This window comes from Pristis pectinata, chromosome 4 (genome assembly GCF_009764475.1).
Source record: "Pristis pectinata isolate sPriPec2 chromosome 4, sPriPec2.1.pri, whole genome shotgun sequence".
In the NCBI taxonomy this organism is placed as follows: Eukaryota; Metazoa; Chordata; class Chondrichthyes; order Rhinopristiformes; family Pristidae; genus Pristis; species Pristis pectinata.
In genome coordinates, this window is record NC_067408.1 from 88,872,220 (window position 1) to 88,893,594 (window position 21,375).

The window sequence follows — 21,375 nt, forward strand, 5'->3', positions numbered from 1 at the left end:
AAAAAAGTACTGTTCTTAAATGCCTGTAAAGTTATGATAAGGTACAGAGATGGGATGGCCTGAGATGAAGGGATTTAAACATCAGGATGAAAATCTTAAAATTCATGTTTTGGTGGATTGGAGGCCAATATGAGATGCAGACCAAAAAAGTTGCTAGAGGAAGAAGTGTGGAGCTGAACTATTATGTATTTGTCAATGATTAATGGTGCTGGTGTTAGTGGTGTGATTTTCTTGAAATGGCAATTTTTCTTCAAATTTGATCTATTAAGATTTCCTGCATGGAAAACACTGCTCCCTTGGCATCTTCTATAGAAATGAATATCGAATTTAAAATGGAGTGTGAAAGTTAAGAATTTTATTAAACCTAATGACAAACATGAGTTTATTTTCTTTTTAGTTGTATCTTGGCACTAATTAATTTATTCACAGAGCTTAGTACTATCACGTCCCTTTCCCTCCTTTTAATCGGCTCGGGAAACACTAATGGAGATGGATGATTGTATCCTTCCAAACCTCTGACGCTTGATACTAGTTGTTAATAAAGACATGAAAGTGAATACTCTTTGAAACAAAAATTTGGTAACAACTGCATTTGCACGCAGCAGGTTGGAGGCTTAATATTGTGTGGAATCAATCTAATTTCCTTGAAACAATGGTGCACTGCCTTCAGAGAATAAATTGTAACTTTGTATGACTTTTTTATTAAATTCATATTTAAACCTTCAGTCTAAAGATACCCTAATAGCAGAATTGAGCAATCATCAGACTCCAAATCAAGGCTAAGCTAAGTTCAAGTGTTGAAATTTTAGTAATTTAAACATTTGTTTCACTCAAATAATATCATTCATTAGTTATTCCTTCAGTTGCTCCTCTAACTGGTGACTGAAACTATATGGAAGTAGGTGGTTTCCATTCTGGGAGGAAAAATTTAAATTATCTTGTTTATGATGCAAAAATGGCTAACAGCCCAAACTGCTTTAGTTTTTTGAAATGTGTGCAAGGGAAATTGATAAAATACTCATGAGTGAAAATATATTCTGAGACCTGTTGCTCGGTGCTGAAGTTGCATTGTACATTTTCTATTCTTTTAGTTTCTGTGTGATTTGTGGAGGCACAGTGTTCTTAGATATAATTTTAATTGATTTCGGTATTTACTGTGTCAGTCTGTTGCGGAGCATATGCAAATAGACTATTTATTTTTATTTAAAAGCAACAGTAGGAACATGTTAGTCAGACACCTTGAAACTAACCTTGGGGTTGACACATATGTCAATTATTAAACATTACAATAAAGATTCCAAGAATTGTAAGATAATCACATGGTTAAGTATCAGAATCAGCTTTAATATCACTGACTAATGATATGAAATTTGTTGTTTAGCGGCAGCAGTACAATGCAGAGACATAAAATCTAAATTACAAAAGTAAATGGTGCAAAAAAAAGGAATAATGAGGTCATGTTCATGGATCATTCAGAAATCTGATATCCGAGGGGAAGCAGCTGTTCCTGAATTGTTGAGTTTGGATCTTCAGGCTCCTGTACCCCCTCCCAGATGGTAGTAATAAGAAGAGGGTGCGTCCCAGATGGTGAGGATCCTTAATGATAGACGCTGTCTTCTTGAGACACCGCTTCTTTTGAAAATGCCCTCTTTGGTGGGAAGGATTGTGCCCCTGATGGAGCTGGCTGAGTCTATTAACCCTCTGCGATCCAGTGCATTGGAGCCTCCATACCAGGTGGTGATGCAATCAGTCAGGATGCTCTCCACCATACATTCATAGAAATTTGTGAGAGCCTTTGGTGACATACAAATCTCCTCAAACTCCTAATGCAGTAGGGCTGCTGGCATGCCTTCATGATCGCATCAGTGCCTTGGGTCCAGGATAGATCCTTTGAGATGTTGACACCCAGGAACTTGAAGCTGCTCACCCTTTCCACTGCTGACCCCTCAATGAGTACCGGAGACCTGCATTAAAAACAGAATGACTAATGTGGTTTATGTGATTCAGTTTTTTTTCTGTGCAGCAGCCATGGTTATATAACTAATCAGTATTCCTGTTTTACAGGCTGGATGCATCACACAATAGAGCCATTCGGAGACAAAACAACAAAGGAAAGCTTTGCAATTCAATGTCTCCAAAAATCTTTAGAAGCAGATCCTAACTCTGGCCAATCCTGGTACTTTCTTGGCAGGTAAAAATGAAGTTAGTTAATATAATGTTAGCTTTTGAATTTATCACTTAAGCAAAATCCTGGCACCCTAGAATTATTTGCCCTACAACAACAAACAAAAACATGGATAGGTACTGAAAATCTGGAACCTAGTTCTGGTGAATTTTGTATCTGGTGAATTTTGTATCTGGTGAATTTTGAAAGCCTTTCTTTCTCTGTAAGATGCTTGTTAACCTGTAGATGTTTGCTTTTTTTTTAATTATCTCATTAAATTTCCAAGTTCCTTATTGTTGTGGCACTTCCATATTACGTTCAGGAGGTGCAAAGTAGTCCATCTGTTTTTAAATTTCATAACATTTGAAGTTTGTTCATTTGACCACATGACATGGATGTCATTTTTAGGGTTGGCACATTGGAGAGAAGTTAACAGAGATTTGTTGTACAAACTCATGATTGAAATAAACTGACATTGTCATTTATGGCAGGATTATAAATGGCAGTGGATCTCCATTTACATTAACTTTGTTCTCAATGTGCAGTTCCACGAACTGTGCAATCTACTTGGCTTGCAATTGAAACTGTCCTGGACAGCATTGTTGTACAATAATGATTGGAACTTTGAGAAGCTACGGAGGCATAGAGGGAGGTCCTAGCTTATCCAAGGACTCGAGTAAAGGACAGTGGATGTGTAGAAAGGTCAAGGCGTGCTGAAGAGTTGGCGTTCAGGAGGGAAGAATACACAATAAGTGGAAATAAGAAAAGACATGATTAGAGCAGAGAGATGTCCAGAAAGAGCAATGAGAAAAGAATTTTAAAAGGTTGCATGGGATGGGATTGGGGAAGAAGTTGAATGATCATGTGGACTCAGGTCTGGACTTGCAGAAAAGTCCTGATGCAAATGGAATGGAAAACTTTCTAACTATGTAACTGTAGTCATGTATAGGGCTTGAATCTTTCAATTTAAAACAAAAAAATAATCTTGAGGTCTAATCGGCAAAAACAGTTTTTAACTTTCTCACCAATGAAACTGGGTGGCAGCAAGACAAAAGTCAATGATGTAGAAATATACTTCAGTTAATTTGTGCTGAGAATGCCCCACCTGATTTTCCAGATGTACAAACATCCTACATTTCTGTGTAGGATGATGATGACCCAGTAGATGGTGGTAATGTAACTTTAAATTTGTTGTTATTACTGGATCAATTTAGCTGCACTTAATAGAGACTAAAAGTTGATGCATCTTTTGACTGAAATTTTTTAATAACCAGAAGTAACTAATTTTGTCGATCAGTAAAAATTAAAAGAAATCCCTCCACCCTGCTGCATCACCCCAGAAGTGAACCAAATATAAAAAAAAGAAACAAAACCATTCTCTTCCCAGCAATTATCAGATTATATATCCTGGTATTAAAGGAGGAATAGAGAGGAGACCGTTGTAGCAAGTCCAGAGTTAAAATTAGAGGTCCGATGGTGATTAAAAGTTGGAAGTCATCATGAGATATAGAAGTGCCAGAGAGATGAACAATGATAGGGAGAGTTGGACTCTAAGCAGGAAGTAGATGATAGCTGAAGTTGAAAAATTGGTGGTACTGGATGGTCAAGCAAGCCACAATAGATAGAGACAGAAAACACTACAGATGCTGTAATCTGGAGCAAAAATTCTGGACTGCTCACTAAGGAAAGCAATACTGTCAATGACAACTTAAAACACCAGTTAACTTGCATTAAAGGTAAAATGCATCCATGATTAGATTTGGGGCAGCTTAACTGATGGAAGGGAAGTAATTGAGGGAGAAAGGACAGAGGATGTGAAGTGAATAGTCAAGGATGGAAGTGCATAGTAAAGAGCCCCCAGAGTTGTTTACTGTTGAAGATCTTGAATCCCAAGATTTATTTTCAATAGTGGAATAGAATAGCATTCAATGAATGAAGACTGTCATATCTAAAGTCAAAAGTTTGTGTCCATCTTGTCTGTTGTAGCAGAATTTATGTTTCACTATTCAGAAAATTATACTGCACTTATTAGTTCTTATCATACTCTGCTTAACAAGTATTGTACAGATTTGCTGCAGTGCTTTAAAATGAAATGTAATTTTGCCCAATTTGTTTCCATTTTCATTTAAAATACTTCAGGTCTTAAATCGACCAGGTAACTCATAGTTGTATGTATATTACTCATTGTAATTGATATCTTTTTTACAGGTGCTATTCAAGCATTGGCAAAGTTCAGGATGCCTTCTTATCATATAGGCATTCCATTGATAAGTCAGAAGCAAGTGCTGATACATGGTGTTCAATAGGGTAAGCAATAACAGATGCTTAAAACCAGAAGGGAAGAGAGAACTACTGGAGCTCTGTAATTTGTTTGATGCTTTGTTTTCTTCATCTGTTCAGCTCTGTTTGCTATTTTGTTTACCGTCTTAGGGTATTGTATCAACAACAGAACCAGCCAATGGATGCATTACAAGCTTATATCTGTGCTGTTCAATTAGACCACGGACATGCTGCAGCCTGGATGGACCTGGGAACACTCTATGAATCCTGCAATCAACCTCAGGATGCAATTAAATGTTACATAAATGCAACTAGGAGCAAAATTGTAGTAATACTTCAGTACTCACAGCGAGGATAAAGTACTTACAGGTAAACTGGTTTGGGGTGTGGTGTCTAAATGCATTGTATTCGCCTCAAAAAAAAGTGAATATTTCTAATGGGTTTTAATAAAATTTAAACTTTTATGTGGGTGTATTATTGGTTAAATATATTGCATGATATTAGAATATTCCCAAAGCATCAGATTAATTTAAACTGGTTATATTGTTAATCACCATGCAGACAGAATTCCAAGGAATATAATTTGAATGGGCAATTAAAGCATTTTATAAGGTTAATTATGATGGATTCTTATGCTTTAATTGCATTTTTGAAATTGAAATTAACAATATCAGATATAGAATCAAATTAGCTTTATGCAGTACCGCATAGCAGGTTATATAAATGGCACTGTTAAAAATCCTGTTCAACTTAGGGGCGATTTGAAGAAAAGCAGTCAATTGCTTTCCACTGCATGAGGTCTAATTGGAGGGGAAAACCATTGAATGACCTTTTAAGTATTTTGCCAAACTTGCCTGCTATATGGTATCTTAAGTGCAAAGCTATTCTGCTTTTTCTTTAAGTCCTACCTGACTACAACAATACTTCTACATCAGCCATTATTAATGCAAGTGTTGTTGAATTTTTCAGTTAAAGCTGCAGTATCTTTCTTTGCTTGACTTCATAGTTTGAGGACATTTTTATTTTGGCCTAGTAGGTAAAGATGCAACTGATGTAGCATTAAAGCACAATAAGGTTAAAATTAGATTTTTGCACTGTGCTGAATTATCTCATTTCAGCCAGGTTTTCAGTGAGACCACTTCTGTTCTACGTCAGACAGCATCGAGAGAGAGAGAGAGAGGGGGGGGGGGGGGGGGTGGGGGGAGAGAGAGAGAGAGAGAGAGAAGCTCAATGGGGAACAGGACAATAATGTTCATTTGAATGGATCTAAGAAAAGGTCATCGATCTGCACTGTTAACCCCCCTCTCTCTCCCTCTCCATGGAAGCTGCTTAACTTGCTAAGTAGTTGTAGTGTTTTCTGTTTTTATTTCAGATTTCCAGCATCTGTAATATTTTACTTTTAAGTTTGGATCACTCCTATTGCTTCCAGATTATTTCAGCTAAGAGAGGGGGGAAAAAAAGCGCCCAATGGGAGCTGCTTGGACATTGGATGAACTTAGATTAGATACTCGAGAGTGCTGCTGGCTCATATGGAACAAAGCCCCAAGAAGAGTTGGGTTTATGGTGCTTTGCTGTTGATGCTGTTTTATGAAATGGGAGCAGGAACAGGCTCCTTAGCCCTTCCAGCCTTTATTGCCATTGACTGAGATTGTGGTTGAACTGTAACTTGACTCCATATATAATACAAACATTATCTGGCATCCATGGGGAATTGGGGATGGAGGGGTGATGCAAGCTAGTCAAACATGCTGGTTGATCAGTAGTTAAGTATGTTTTCACAAATACATAAAAATATCAAAGGTTATAGAATAAGGGAAATGAAATACAGTATTCATCAGTACTCGTCAATGAAATGGCAATTGATATCACCTAGCAAGCAAGAAAAAAGATAAAGCCATGCACGGTTTTGCTGCCCTGATGTCAGCCTCTTCCAGAGTCAGCCTGGCCGCTTCCTCTGAAGTGCCTGTCATAGGAAAGTGCTGGCTAGTGAAATACTGGATAACCAAGCTGTTATTGTGCTTGCCTTTTCCCCAAATCCCTTATGATTTTTGATTATCAAAAACTTATGAATCTTATTTTTAAAGTTAATAGTTGAGTAAGCATCAGTTCCCATTGTGGAAGAGGATTCAAACACTCTTTATCACCATCTGCCTGACTTTGTTCTTGAAAGCCCTGGTTCTTAATTTCAGGCTACCATGTCCTTCCCAAGGTTTGCTCAAGAATTCCAAATATAATCCAACCAAGCCTTTGCACAGCTGCAGCAGTGTTTGTATATCTTTCTCCTAAGATTATTTGTTAGTTTTGTCATCCTCATTTAGACATGAGATTAGAACTGGGATTTTCAAATATTTATGGCTTAGCCTACGAATACCCATATGTTGCTCAACTGAACTGTTTGATTCAATGGCATAGTTCACTTGTTTGCATTATCATCACTAAGACAAAGTTGGTGTTCAAGTCCCCACCAGAGATTTCAGCACAGAAATGTTAGAAGACACTGCATTATCAATGAAGTTAAAGGAGTTCTCTGTAAGAGAAATATCTAAGTTAAGGCTCCATCTCCTTTGTAAGTGATTGTCATAGAGCAAGGAAGCAGGCCCTTCGACCTGACTTGTCCATGTCAACCGAGATGCTGATCTGTACTAATCCATTTTCCTGTGTTTTGTCCATATCCGTCTATTCCTTTCCTGTCCATGTACCTGTCCAAATGCTTTTTAAAGCAGTCTTTGTTCCTGCCCTTTACCACCTCCTCTGGAAGCTTGTTCCATGTACCCATCACCCTCTGTATAGAAAAACTTGCCCTTAAACCTAAACCTTAAACCTATGTCCTCCAGTTTCACACTCTCCTACCCTTGGGGGAAAAATCTGTGACTTCTCTGCCCTATCTATGCCCCTCATAATTTTATAAACCCCTATAAGGTCACCCCTCAACCTCTTGTGCATCAGTGAGATCAATCCCAGCCTGTCCAATTTCTCTTTGTAACTAAAGCCATCCATTCGAGGCAACATCCTGGTGAATGTCTTCTGCACTCTTTCTAGCACTAACACATCCTTTTTATAGTGTGACCAAAACTGCACACACTATTCCAAGTGTGGCCTAACCAATGACTTGTACAGCTGCAACATGATGTCTCAATACCCCTGCCAATGAAGGCAAGCAAGCGAAACAACTTCTTCACTACCCTATCCTCCTGTATCGCCATTTTCAGGGAGCTATGAACCGGCACACCAAGTTCCTCTGTACATCAATGCTTCTAAAGTCCTTGCTGTCCACTTTGTGTCTGGCCTAAAAAGCATTACCCACAATTGTCTGGATTAAATTCCATTTGCCACCTGCTCCACCCAACCTTTCCAGCAGATCTGTGTCCTCAGGCAACCATTCTTGCTATCTACAACTCCACCAATCTTCATGTCATCAGCAAACTTATCAGACCACAGACATTGTCTTCCAAGTCATCTAAGTATATGACAAACAAGTGTCCCAGCACTGATCCCTGAGGTACACCACTGGTTACAGACTTTCAGTCAGAAAAACAACCGTTCATTGCCACCCTCTGCCTCCTATGACCAAGCCAATTTTAGATCCACTTTGACAAAACACCTTAGATCCCATGTGCCCTAACTTTATGGACCAGTCTACTATGTGGGACCTTGTCAAAAGCCTTGCTAAACTTCATATATACCACATCTACCTGCCTTGCCTACATCAATTACTTGATAATATTAAAAATCTATAACTCAGCAAGATTTCCCTGCACACAACCATGCTGACTCTCCTGAATCCATCCCTACTTTTCCAAGTGATCATAGACCCCATTCCTAAGGATTTTTTCCAGTAGTTTCTCTACTACTGACGTAAGGCCCACTTGGCCTGTAGTTTCCTGGCTTATCCCTACCGCCCTTCTTGAATATGGGAACAATATTAGCTACCTTCCAGTCTTCCTGTACCTCACCAATGTCTAAACGTGATGCAAAAGTCTCCATTAGAGCCCCCGCAATCTGCTCCCTTGCCTTCCATATCACCCTGGGATAGATTTCATCGTCACTTGTCCACCTTAATGTGCATCAATATCTAACACTTTATCTTTCCTGATGCATGTTCCAAACTATCTGCGTACATCTCCACTAACACTCTAAGATTAATGTAAAATATCCCATGACTATATTTTGCAGAAGAGCAGCAAAATTGTGTTTTTGGCTAATGTTCATCTCTCAATCCATATTACTAAACAAAAATATTGTCATTATCACACTACTGTTTGTGGGAGCTTGTTGTGAGAAAACTGGGTGCACATTTCCTGAACTCCAGCAATAATTACACTTCAAAATACAATCCATTGACCACACGAATACAAGTACAGCATGGTGGTGTGTCAGTTAGCCCTGCAATCTCTCAGCTTCAGGGTGCTCCACTTTCTTCCCACATCGCAAAGTCATGCTGGTAGATCAGTTGACCACAGTAAATTACCCTTTAGTATACATCAGTGCCAAAAGAAAAAAAGTGGAGTTGATAGCCATGTGAGAGAGAATAAGTTGGAGTACAGGGAAACAAGGACCGGGGAAATGGGATTGCTCTGCAAGGAGTTGGCATGGACCCAGTGGGCCAAATGGCCTCGTTCCATATGACAATAAGTAAACAAGTAAGTCTTTACTTCTTTGTGCAAGAACTTTGTCAGAACAAACCTGCTCAGAATTACGATACAGGAAAAGGCCTTCTAGCTCCTTCCTGTGCCTTGTATCTTCCTGATTCAGATCAATCCCTTTCATCAAATGATATAACCATATCATCTGGTTCCTAAATTAATGTATTTCATTCTGAAGGCTATGTGTAAAAAATGATTTTGGCCTGTTATTTTCCCTTCAGTTGGAAGAAATAGTCTGTTTAATTATCCCAAAAAAATGATTTTTTAAACTATTAAATCTCTCCTCATCTTTCTCTCATCTTATGGTAGTAGGATCTCAAGTCTCTTTCTAACAATAGTTTTCTTTAATCCTGCATTTTCTATAAAGTTGATTCCCTGCTATAATTTGTGTCCACCAGACCAAAATCTCAGACTGATTTTAAAACAGTTGTTACAGATTATTACAATGGTGAATCTGAATGGAGGAACAACTATATGCTTCAGCAGTACAAAAAGTTAGTAGGCCTGGAGCTTAAATGGAGAAGGAAACACAGTGGAATTCTGCCCTTTGGGGCACAAAAAAAATCCTTGCTGCAAACCTAATTGAAATCATTTAGTTTATTTCACTATTTATCAATGCCCAGCTGTTGCATAATATTTACTGCTGTTCCCCTTTTACCTAGCACCTCTTATTTCAAGCTAATTCTATTCATTGTTCTTTAGCCATTATCAGCTTGACATAGCTGTACTCACAGAATCATACCTTGTGAGAGTAGTCTGCCAATTTACTCAATACATTAATGTGTCCCGTCCTGCAGTCCTGTGGTGGTACAATGCTATTCAAACAAAAGGAGTAGCCCTGGGAGTGCACAACAATAATTCCAGACCCCATGCAGTCTCATGGCATCACGTGAAAGATGGACAAGGAATCCTTCTGATTATCACATATCATCTTCCCTCAGCTGAAGAATCAGCGGTCCTCCATTTTGAACAACTCATCGAAAAGCACTGAAAGTAGAAAGTGGGGACTTGAAAGAAAATAACTACAAGTGCTTGAAAAGAGTGTCAAGCCAGCCTAGTCCTGAAGGACATAGCTGCCAGATGTCATCTGAGCAGGTCATGAGAGAACTAAATGAAGGAAGTAGCTGCTTAACTTCATTCCTGTGAATCTACCTGTTGCTGGTGCATCTTAGTAGGAATGGCCACTGCATTTTCTCTGTGGAAACTTGTCCATTGTCTCACTGACAATGTCTTCCACTGTGTAATAAGGCACCATTATCATGCTAAATGGAATAGATTCAGAACAGATTTGACTGCTCAGATCTGTTGTAACCTCGTGGCCCATTTGTTCCCACCCACTAGTCAAGCCAGCGGATCAACGATGGTCCAATAAGACATAAAAAAAGTGCATATGGGAACAGCATCAGGAGTACCTAAAAGGGAAGTGCCTTTCTGTTGTTGCAAGAACATTCCCATTCTCTACAATGGCAGAGGCAAGTTTGAGGATGCTAAAGATGAGGCTGGATCATTCTCCACCATTTTCAGCCAGAAATGTCAAGTGGATGACAAACCTTGCCTTCCTTCTGAGATTCTCATCATCGGAGAAACCAGCCTTAAGCCAAGCAAATTCTGTTTGCTCCATGTCATTATCAAGAAAGGAGTGAGAGTGCTGGATGCAGCAAAGGTTAAGAGATCAGACAACATCTTGACTGAAGCAATGAAGGTTTGCTCTCCAGATCTAGCCTTGCCTCCCTTCCCAACAGCATTGTTGTGCATATCTTCATCAGGACTGCAGCAATTAAGTTTAGCTTATCACCACCTGCTTACGAACAATTGAGAATGGGCAATAAATGCCAGTGATCCCACATAATGAAAAATGAATAAAACAAGTAGAATAGCATGGCACATTTACTTGCTGCCACTTGCTATTGCAATATTTTCCCTGTTCAAACTTGAATAAGATGGGAGGGAAACAGTACTGTGGCTTCTACTTTAGTCCTATGTTACTTTCAACTTTTTTTCTGGCTACTATGTTAAGGTGTTTCAAATTCTCCTAGGCATTTTTAAGTAGATTGGTCCTTCAAAAAATATTATACTTCAAAAATATTAAACCTCCATATATGAGTCAACTTTAAGGAAACTGCAGCTTTTAAAGATTTGAATTTAAAATTTAGAGTAATGTTGAATTTAGTATAATAGGAAAGGGGGCCCCAGAAACTTGAATCACTCTGATGTATCATATCACGGGTAGAAAAATAATGCATTTTTTACAATTCAGTGCCATATTTGTATGTTAACTAGCTCTCATTTTGATTTTAACTGATTTTTTTTCTCCCACTGCACACAGTGTAAAATTAACAAAAAATAAAACATGGGCAGGATGCAAAATTTTCACACCAATGTGTTCTGTCACAAGTTTAACTGAAATTTTAGTGTAATCATAAAGCCACAAGTGTTACATGATTGTAGAGCAATTAGGTGGATTGTATGATTGATCAGTTAGCTTTCATTTACATAATCGCATCACATACTTTTTACAGGCCCAGTTGTGCAACCTTCCACAAGGTAGCCTTCAAAGTAAAACCAAAATGCTTCCCAGTATTGAGGAGGCATGGAGCCTACCAATCCCAGCAGAACTTACCTCCAGGCAGGGTGCCATGAATTCAGCTCAGCAGGTGAAAATTATTTGTACCTCAATTGTACTTAAGCATTTTAGCTTTATAGTTTTAAAGGTACTTTTAAGTGGCTAATACATATACACACACAAACAAAACAGTAACTTCACCAAACCTCCTCATTGGTAGGATTTGAAGAAATATGTTCATGGGTTTACAACTATATGGGGCTATAATATTATCAACCAAATTGCTTTTTAAAGTGCTAGAGCTGTTGAGATCAATATTGGTGATTTCTCAAGCAATTGGGAAGTAACTGTTGAACCATCCTATCGCATGTAATACTTTGCACTATTTGTACATAAAGCTGTCTTTAGAGAAAGTTATAACAGCTATTGCCCTGAAATGCTCAATCTTTTTTCCTTGGTACTCAACTCTGTCAAAATAAAAATGGGGAATCAAATTATTCAAATATTTACTCTGAAATTGCAACTGCATTTGAAGAAATCAGTGGGGTATCAAAAGCAGAAAGAAAATGGGGTATTGAAAGGAGACAGTTATTTCTACATATTTTATTTTCAATGCTTTTTTTTTTGTGTATAGGCTTGTAAACCTCATCACCACAGCAATGAACCATTAGTCGGCCTCAGTCAGCAGCCACAACAGACCTTACCGCTACACATGGTTCCTTCTAACCAAGTGGATGACCTTAACAGTCCTGCTAAAAGGAAAAGGATGTCCAGTCCTACTAAGGTAGTAATTCAGTTGGTTTGGTTCTTTCTTAATCCTTACAGAACTGTTCGATAACTTCGGGATTAAAATGGAAAAGGAACAGAAGAGAAAATGAAGCTGCTACTTGGACACTGCTTAGAGTTTTAAAAGGTCCCATGAAATGCATTCCTTTTGTAATATATTCTGTTCAATGAGATTTCTTCTTTGTTTTTAGTAACATATAGCTTTAATTGTTCGGTATGCTATAGTGGAACACCGTGGAACATAAATTTATTTAGTCAAAAGTTCTTTCTTTTTGCCTTGTGCAACATTTGCACTCTCCAATTAAATCAAATAAATTAGAATGCAGGAGCTTTATGATCTGTTGGTATATTGTATATGAATGTATGAGTAAATAACTCTTTATATTGCATTTTTTGACATTGTAAAGCCTCCCAAGGCATTTCACAGAAGCATAAACTGCTAGAAATTTACCATGAGCTGGTGGAGGAGCTGGCAGTTAACCAAAGGCTTGGTCAAAGGGGTGGTGTGTGAGAGGGTTGAGTTGGAAGAACACAGGGTTGTGGACTGTCAGGAGAATCTAAAGATAGGGTGGGGATGGAGTTATGGAATGAAAAAATGGTAATTTTTATAATCCAAGGTGTTTCCCAAAGAAGGTATGTAACCATAGAATGGTGAATTTTCAAGACAAGTTGTAGTTAGTTTATTAGACAGCAGATTTTGGATGTGCTTGAATTTCTCGAGGTAGAAAATTGGAGTCCTGTCAGGTGAGTATTACAATGAGAATGGCCTCAACAAAAGCATTGAAGAGTGTTTTATTTGGCTGAGACTGGCAATATTTTGAGGTGGAAGTAAATCATCTTGGCGTGCAGAAAACTCTGTCGACAGCTCTGATTGGAGTCAAACAGGACTCTGAAGTTGGGAGTTGCCTGGTTCAAGCTGAGATGATCTCCAAGGATTGAACTGTTGGCAGATGTACCAGCATTTGTAGTGCACACTGAAGCTAAAGGTTTTGGTCTTCCTGTCATTGAACAGGCTATGGTATGGAACCTGTGCTTGTGTCTTTGGGTGATGCTGATGAGAGGCAGTGCATAAGTAGTAATTTGAGCTAATGGTGAAAGGATGTTACAAGAAGCTGTTGCAGGAGACTTCCTTGTTGCTGATGGTAAGACAAGAGATGTACCAAGGAGACTATGAATCCACTGAGACGAGATGAGGCACTGGAAGAGGGAGGATGTGGTCAACCCTGTCAAAAGCTGCAGGGAAGTTAAGGATGAGGGTGCAAGAGTGCACAAGAGACACATTGAATGTTGTTTGTAACTTTGGTTAGGACTGTGGCAAGAATGGAATTGAAGGAACATAAGAATGCATTTGGGAACGTGGTTGTTGGGAAGAAAATAGTAGGTTGCCCAAGGGATGAATGGTTGCAAGGAGCATTCAGAGTATTGACACTAAATTTGAAGGAGAAGCATCAGCTGATGAGAAGCTGGATTGTCAGCAGTTTAATGGAAGTAGGAACAAGAAAGCAGAAGATGGATCTGATATGAGTTCAGAGGAAGCATTAGGGAAAGTGGGAGTAAGATTCACAAAAAGATGTGGGATGAAGGCGATGGCAAGTGAATCCCTGAAAATTGGACTTGGAAGGCTAAGAGGAGAATGGATGGGGCAGAGACAGTGATGCTGAACCAGTGACATAGAAGTCCATGAGCTTGTAATTGGTGGAGAAGATTTTAACAAATGGTTATATTGAAGGAAGAAGCCAGGCTTATCTTTGCAATCAGGAATAAGAGCAGAGGAGAACATGGTCTTTGCACATGATGTGGTCAAGCCAGATCTAGTAATGAATGACTAGATCAAGTTTGCACTGAATTTATGAAAGTGCATCATTGGGTGAATGAAAATAGGAGCTGTGCCTAGGGGATCTACCAGGCTGGAGAATATGTAAGGGTTCAACTGGGTGCAGTGGCATCAAAAGTGAGGCATGATAGTGAACGTCAGGAGATGCAGAAATATGTACAAAGTAGGGTGAGGTTAGACATTGGAGAATTTGAATTTGACTTGTAAGTGATTGGAAGTAGAGTTTTTCCATGCATGTTATAAACTGCATATTTCTTGGCAGGTCTTTACAGAATTGTATGTGACAATGTATGTAACATGGACTTCAAAGTTTTATAGGTTACAGAAAAACATTCTGATTGCAGTGTATAATTATAATTTTGCTCTTTTGGTGCATCTTTTTATTTCCTCATCCACGGTGCACTTTCCTTTATATAGATGCTCTTTGGAGAGAATGCACAGAAATGCAACAGCAATTAAATCGGAAATTAGAAATCGGAAATGGTTCAGTTGACTGTTATTTTTGTTCATTATTTTTTCTATTTCCAGCTAAATGCTCCAGATGTCTGGTCAGGTGGTCACACAGCACCACATCATCCAGTACAGCAACAAGTTCCATCATGGTACCTGACCCCTCAAAAACTACAGGTAAGTGATTCATCCTAATTGTATAGGACTAGTTTGTTATACTTGATGCTGCTTTAGAATAGTGGGCATTGCATATGTTGAAAGGACTGTGAGTGATCTTCACAAGGCATGAGTTTTGTGAACACATTGCATTGCATTCAGTGATCTGATCCAATATTATTCTTTAATTGGTCTGTTTTCTCTTAATGCTTTTAAGAACTCTTTTTCAGAAGGAAAACATGACCAAAAGTGTTTAACATGTTGATTGAAGGCCAACAAGCTAAACGCTTTTTTCACCACCCTGTCTACCTGTGACGCTGCTTTTCAACAAACTATGCACTTGTACTCCTAGTTCCCTCTGTTCCATTACACTCCCTAGTGCCCTACCATGCATATTACAAGTCCTACAATGGTTTGACTTTCCAAAATGCATGACTTCACACTTATCTGTATTGAAATCCATTGCTACTCTTGGCTCACTTCCCTAACTGATCGGGATTCCCCCTGTAGTCAATGATAACCTTCTTCACTAACAACAACACCTCATAATTTTGTGTCATCCGCAAACTTAATGATCAAGCCTTGTGCATTCGCATCCAAATCATTTATATAAATACCAAACAACAAGGGTCCCAACACCGACCCCTTGCAGCACACCAATAGTCACTGACCTCCATTCTGAGAAAATAAATCTGGGCAAGCATGAGTAGTTGCACTTGGGTATCAAACGTAAAGGGAAAGTACACAGTTAATGGCAGGACCCTTAACAGTGTTTGATGGTACAGAAGGATCTTGGGGTCCCAAGACCATAGGTGCCTGAAGGTGGCTGCACAAGTATGATAAGTGTGTAAATGCAGCATATGGCGCTTGCCTTTATTTGTAGAGGCAGTGAGCTCAAGAGTGGGGAAGTTATGTTGCAGCTTTACAAACTCTGGTCAGACTGCATCTGGAGTATTGCATTCAATCCTGGTCACCCCATTATCGGAAGGATGTGGAGGCTGCGGAGAGAGTGCAGAAGCGGTTTGCCAGGATTCTGCTTGGATTAGAGGGCATAAGGAGAGGTTGGATAACTTAGGTTGTTTTCTCTGGAGTGGCAGAGGCTGAGGGGAGACCTGATAGTTTATTTAATTATGAGAGGCAATAGGTAGACAGCTGGTTATCTTTTTCCCAGGATCAAAATGTCTAAAACAAGAGGGCACACATTAAGCTGAGAAGGGGCAAGTTCAAAGGACGTGTGGGGCAAGTTTTCTTTCAAACAGTTGGGTGCCTGGAATGCCTTACCAGGGGTGGCGGTAGCAGCAGATATGACAGAGGCATTTAAGAGGCTTTTAGAAAGGTACATGAATATGCAGAAAATGGAGGGATATGGACGACATGCAGGCAGAAGAGATTAGGTGTCATCATCTTAATTAATTCGGCACAACATTGTGGGCTGAAGGGCCTGTTCCTGTGCTGCACTAATCCTATGTAATACATTGGAAAAGTGCAAAAGAGATTCGCTAGACTAATTCCTGAAATGAGAGGGTTATCAATCATGAGTAGCTAAAGAAATTACATCTCTTTTCTTTGGCATTTAGAAGAACGAGGGCAATCTTAATGAAATATATAAGATCCCAAGGGGGCACGGCAGGGTAGGTGTTCAGACAATGGGGAGTCTCAAATGATGGGACTGGTTTCAAAATAAGGGACTGTTCATTTAAAAACAAGGTAATGTAGTAATTTCTTTCTTGCAGAGGGTAGTGTATCTTGTAGATTTCAAGAGAGATAAGTGTGAGGTGATGCGTTTTGGAAAGTCAAAACCATTGTAGGACTTGCAATATGCATGTTTAGGGCACTAGGAGTGTAATGGAATAGAGGGAACTAGGAGTACAAGTGCATAGTTTGTTGAAAGCAGCGTGACAGGTAGACAGGGTGGTGAAAAAGCGTTTAGCATGCTGGCCTTCAGTCAGGGCATGGAATATAGAAGTTGGGACATTACACTGCAGTTGTATAAGTTGTTGGTGAAGCCGCACTTGGCAGTACTATGTACAGTTTTAGCCACCCTGCTATTGGAAAGATGTGGTTAAACTGGAAAGAATGCGGAAAAGATTTACGAGGATGTTGCCAGGACTGGAGGGCCCTAAGTTACAGGGAGGGCCTAAGTTACAGGGAAAGGTTGGCCAGACTAGGTCTTTCTGTGATACTTTACTCTGTACTGTAATTGTTTTTACCTGTACTACATCTATGCACTCTGTACTAACTCAGTGTAACTGCACTGTGTAATGAATTGACCTGTACGATCGGTTTGCAAGACAAGTTTTTCACTGTACTTGGTACAAGTGACAATAATAAACCAATACCAATACCAAACCAGAATGAGGGGTGACCTTGTAAAAATGTTTAAAATTATGAGAGGCATAGATAAAGTGAATGTTAACAATCTATACTCCAGGAGTCCAAAACTTGGGGGCATAGGTTTAGGGTGAGAGGGGAAAGATTAAAAGGGACCTGAGGGGCAACTTTTTCATACAGAGGGTGGTGAGTATATGGAAAGAGCTGCCAGAGGAAGTGGTTGATGCAGGTACCATAGTATCATTTAAGAAGCACTTGGATAGGTACGTGGACAAGCGGGGCTTAAAGGTATTTGGGCCGAACGCAGGAAATTGGAACTAGCTGGGTGGGCACAGTTGTTGACATGGACTGGTTGGGCTGAAGGGACTGTATCCATGCTGTATTGCTCCATCACTCTAAACTCCATCTACCATTTCTCTGCCTCTGTCTGCAGCTGATGTATATAATTCTGTATCCTTTGGTAACTTTCTACACTATCCACAACGCCACCAATCTTTGTGTCATCTGCAACTTACTACCCACCAACCACGTTTTTATCCAAGTCATTTAAATACATCACAAAGAGCAGGGGTCCCACTGCAGGTCCCTGCGGAACACCACTTGTAACGGACCTCCAGCCAGAATAAGACCCATCAAACTGATATCCTCTGTCTTCTATGGGCAAGCCAATTCTGAATCCAAACCACTAAGTCACTGTGGATCCCATTTTTCTCAATCTTCTGGATGAGCCTACCGTGAGGGACCTTGTTGAATGCCTTATTAAATCCATGCAGACGACATCCTTGACCTTCAAGCTCAGTCAAGTTAGTAAGATGTGACTTGTCCTACACAAAGCCATGCTGACTGTCCCAAAGTAGGCCTTGCTTTTCCAATGCTCATAAATCCTATCCCTCAGAATTCTCTCAATAGCTTCCCTACTACTGACGTGAGACTCACAGGTCTATAATTTCCAGGATTATCCCTATTTCCCTTCTTGAACAAAGGAATAACATTAGCTAACATTAACGTTAAGGGCGGCACAATAGCGTAGCAGTTAGCGCAATGCTATTACAGCGCTAGTGATCGGGGTTTGATTCTGTCGCTGTCTGTAAGGAGTTTGTGCGTTCTCCCCATGTCTTCTTGGGTTTCCTCTGGGTGCTCCGGTTTCCTCCCACGTTCTAAAGACGTACAGGTAGATTAAATGGGCGGCGTGGAACTTGTTGGGCCAGAAGGACCTGTTACCATGCTGTATAAATAAAGTTTATTTTTAGCTACTTGCCAGTCATCTGGACCTCATCAGCAGCTAGAGAGGACGCAAAGACCTTGGTTGAGGCCTCAGCAATTTCATCTCTTGCCTATCTCAATAACATGGGGTATATTGCTTCAGGCCCTGGGGACTTATCCACCTTAATGTTCTTCAAGAGACCCAACACCACCTCTTTCTTTATCTCAAAATGCCCTAGCATATTGTCATACTCCATGTCCTTCTCCTTGGTGAACACCGATGCAAAGTACTCATTTAGGACCTTGCTCACATTTCTCCACCTCCAAGCACACATTCCCTCCTTTATCGTTGAGATGGTCCTACTCTCTCCCTAGTTATCCTCTTGTTCTTGATGTATGTATAGAGTGCTTGGGATTCTCTTTGATCCTACTTGCCAATGACTTGGCTCCTCCTGACTCTTATTAATTCCCTTCTTGAGTTTTTTTTCTGGTTAAGTTTGAGTTTAGCTTCTAAAACCTCACATATGCTTGCCTTTTCTTCTTGACTAAATTCACAACCTTGTTCATCACCCAAGGTTCCCTTACCATGCCAAATTTATCCTTCCCTCTTACTGGAATGTACCAGTCCTGTACTGTGTTCAGTTGGGTCTTAAAACAACCTCCACAAGTCATATGTGGACTTGCCCCAAAAACAGCTGTTACCAGTTAACTCTCATTAGATCCTGTCTAATACTCCTGAAATTTACTCTCCCCATTTTACTATTTTCCCACAAGGTCTATTATCTTGATTCATAGCTATCTTAAACTTAGGGAGTTGTGATCACTGTTTTCTAAAAGTATAGTCCCATCAGAGTGATTGCACCTTTCTTATTTTGAGATCTACTCGTACTCAGTGGATGAGCCCCCATATGTCTTTCCTTTTGTAAGGGGACCAAAACTTATGTAATATTCCAAGCGTAGCTTTAAAATACCCTGTACAATTATAACTGTATTTCCCTATTTCTAAACTAACCCCATGGCAATAAAGGGCACAATGCCATTTTCCTTCTTGGCTACTTGCTTTACCTACTTGCTAACCTTTCATGATTCATGCACAAGCACCTAGATCTGTCGGTGCTGCACTCATTTACAGTCTCTTTTTTCCATTTGGGTATTCTGCTTTTTAATTTCTCTTACCCAAAGGTATAACCCCACATTCTCCCACATTAAACTCTCTTGCCAAGTTTCGCCTGATCACTCAATCTATCAATATCCCTGGCAGAATCACAACATCCTCATTGCAACATGCCCTTCCACCTATTTTCATGTCATTAGCAAACTTGGATACCTTGCATTCTGCTCCCTCCTTCAGGTCATTAATATAATAGTAAATAATTCAGATCAAATAATCACATAACGTGAGAATGATTGCAGACTGAAAACTGAAAATGCAGCTGTTATTTGTTTTCTAATCTCTTTATTGCCCTTGGCCTCTCTTTTTCCTCACCTCAGCCCTCTTTCTACATTCCGATGACTCTATTTCCCATTTTCCTCCTACACAGTATGGCTCTTTCTGCCAAAATGTAGTCTCTGCTCCCTCTTTGATCTTTTATATCTCCTTTAAAACATGAAGAATGCAACATAAAGATTTGGAAGTAAAGTTAAATGCAAGTTCATGGACATGGTGGGAAGGGATGTTCATGATAAGAATGGTGTCTGATTGGAGGCACTTTGTTGAGGAGTGGGATTCTGATTGGTGCACTCTTCTGGCTTCTGTGACCAGATGTGTTAGGGATAAACATTTAACAAACCGTTCCTCTGGAGAAAAAAATGTGCTGGAAAAAGGAACAAATCTGTTTAATGGATTTGAAAGTGTGTACACATTATAACCAGATTCTCAAGTAGAAAATATTGGAGCAAATGTTGCTCGCCTTCAGTTGTGATTTAGATGATATTTTGTGCTTCCTGTACATCTTGGTTTAGCATCCAAGCATCAAAAGAAAAAAACTAAATTTCTTTTTATATATTATATACACGTTTTGTGGAGTCTGAATGAAGATTTGTAGATGCACTTGAGTAGGAGAAATTGTTACAACTCATGCATCTGACCAAATTATGGAAATACAAAAATGAGTAATTGTTCAATAGCATTTATTCATATAATTTGAATACACATGCATGAATGAGACAAAAAACTATAACTAGTCATGTATCTTGAATGTGATTACCCTTGCTTTAAATTTCTAACAAATTACTGCAAATTTAATGCTGTTTATATTGTAGTGTTCAGTGAACTGTCAATGATTCACCAGTCCTTTAGTAATAACTGAGAGTAAAGTTTTAGCTGTCTTTTGGTACATTAAATAATTTAAACCAATTGAACTTTTCCAGTTTTTGGAGCAGTTGCGTGCAAACAGGAAGAACCTGAATCAGCTTCAACTTCAAATGCTGGAACAGCTTGAGGGGCAGCTTGCCTCAATGCGACAGCACCAGCAGCAGGTAAGACTACATATTGCCTTTATGTAATAATCACAGGACTGACATTTTAATGCTCTCAAGCTATGAAGTAAAGCTGAAGATATAGTCAGGAAGCTATTTCCAAAATTAGGTTTATATTATTAACCTTCTGTTACAAACTGAATTGCTGATTTAAATGAAATTAACTTTAAATCACTGTCTTTTTCTTTCTCGTTATTTCTACTTGTGTTTATGTTTAGTACCTATTTTAACACACAGGAGATTTACCTTTGTAAACTTGAAATTCTTACTTCGCTTGATTCTGCTGCTCAAACTAGATTAGATTTCTGGCACTAGATTGCTGATTTGCTTGGTTTTGAATTATGGGGCATAGTTTTTCACAACTGAAAAGGTGAGGAGTATTAATGAAAATGGGTCATAAAAATAAAGTACCATTTTCTTTCATTGCTTTTACTCTGAGACTCTTAAGCTTGTATTTTTCAGCTGCAGAATTGCTATGAATTAATAG

The 21,375-nt window shown here is 39.2% G+C and overlaps 1 protein-coding gene across 1 annotated transcript in view; it reads left to right on the forward strand.

The window, feature by feature from the left end:
• The window catches only part of kdm6a (lysine (K)-specific demethylase 6A), a 167,135-nt gene that overhangs the window by 108,857 nt on the left and 36,903 nt on the right, over positions 1 to 21,375 (forward strand). The window contains 8 exon segments of the mRNA XM_052013319.1: positions 2,065 to 2,191; positions 4,373 to 4,471; positions 4,595 to 4,764; positions 4,767 to 4,813; positions 11,607 to 11,741; positions 12,285 to 12,434; positions 14,799 to 14,897; positions 20,781 to 20,888. Coding sequence (XP_051869279.1) covers positions 2,065 to 2,191; positions 4,373 to 4,471; positions 4,595 to 4,764; positions 4,767 to 4,813; positions 11,607 to 11,741; positions 12,285 to 12,434; positions 14,799 to 14,897; positions 20,781 to 20,888 — 935 coding nt within the window.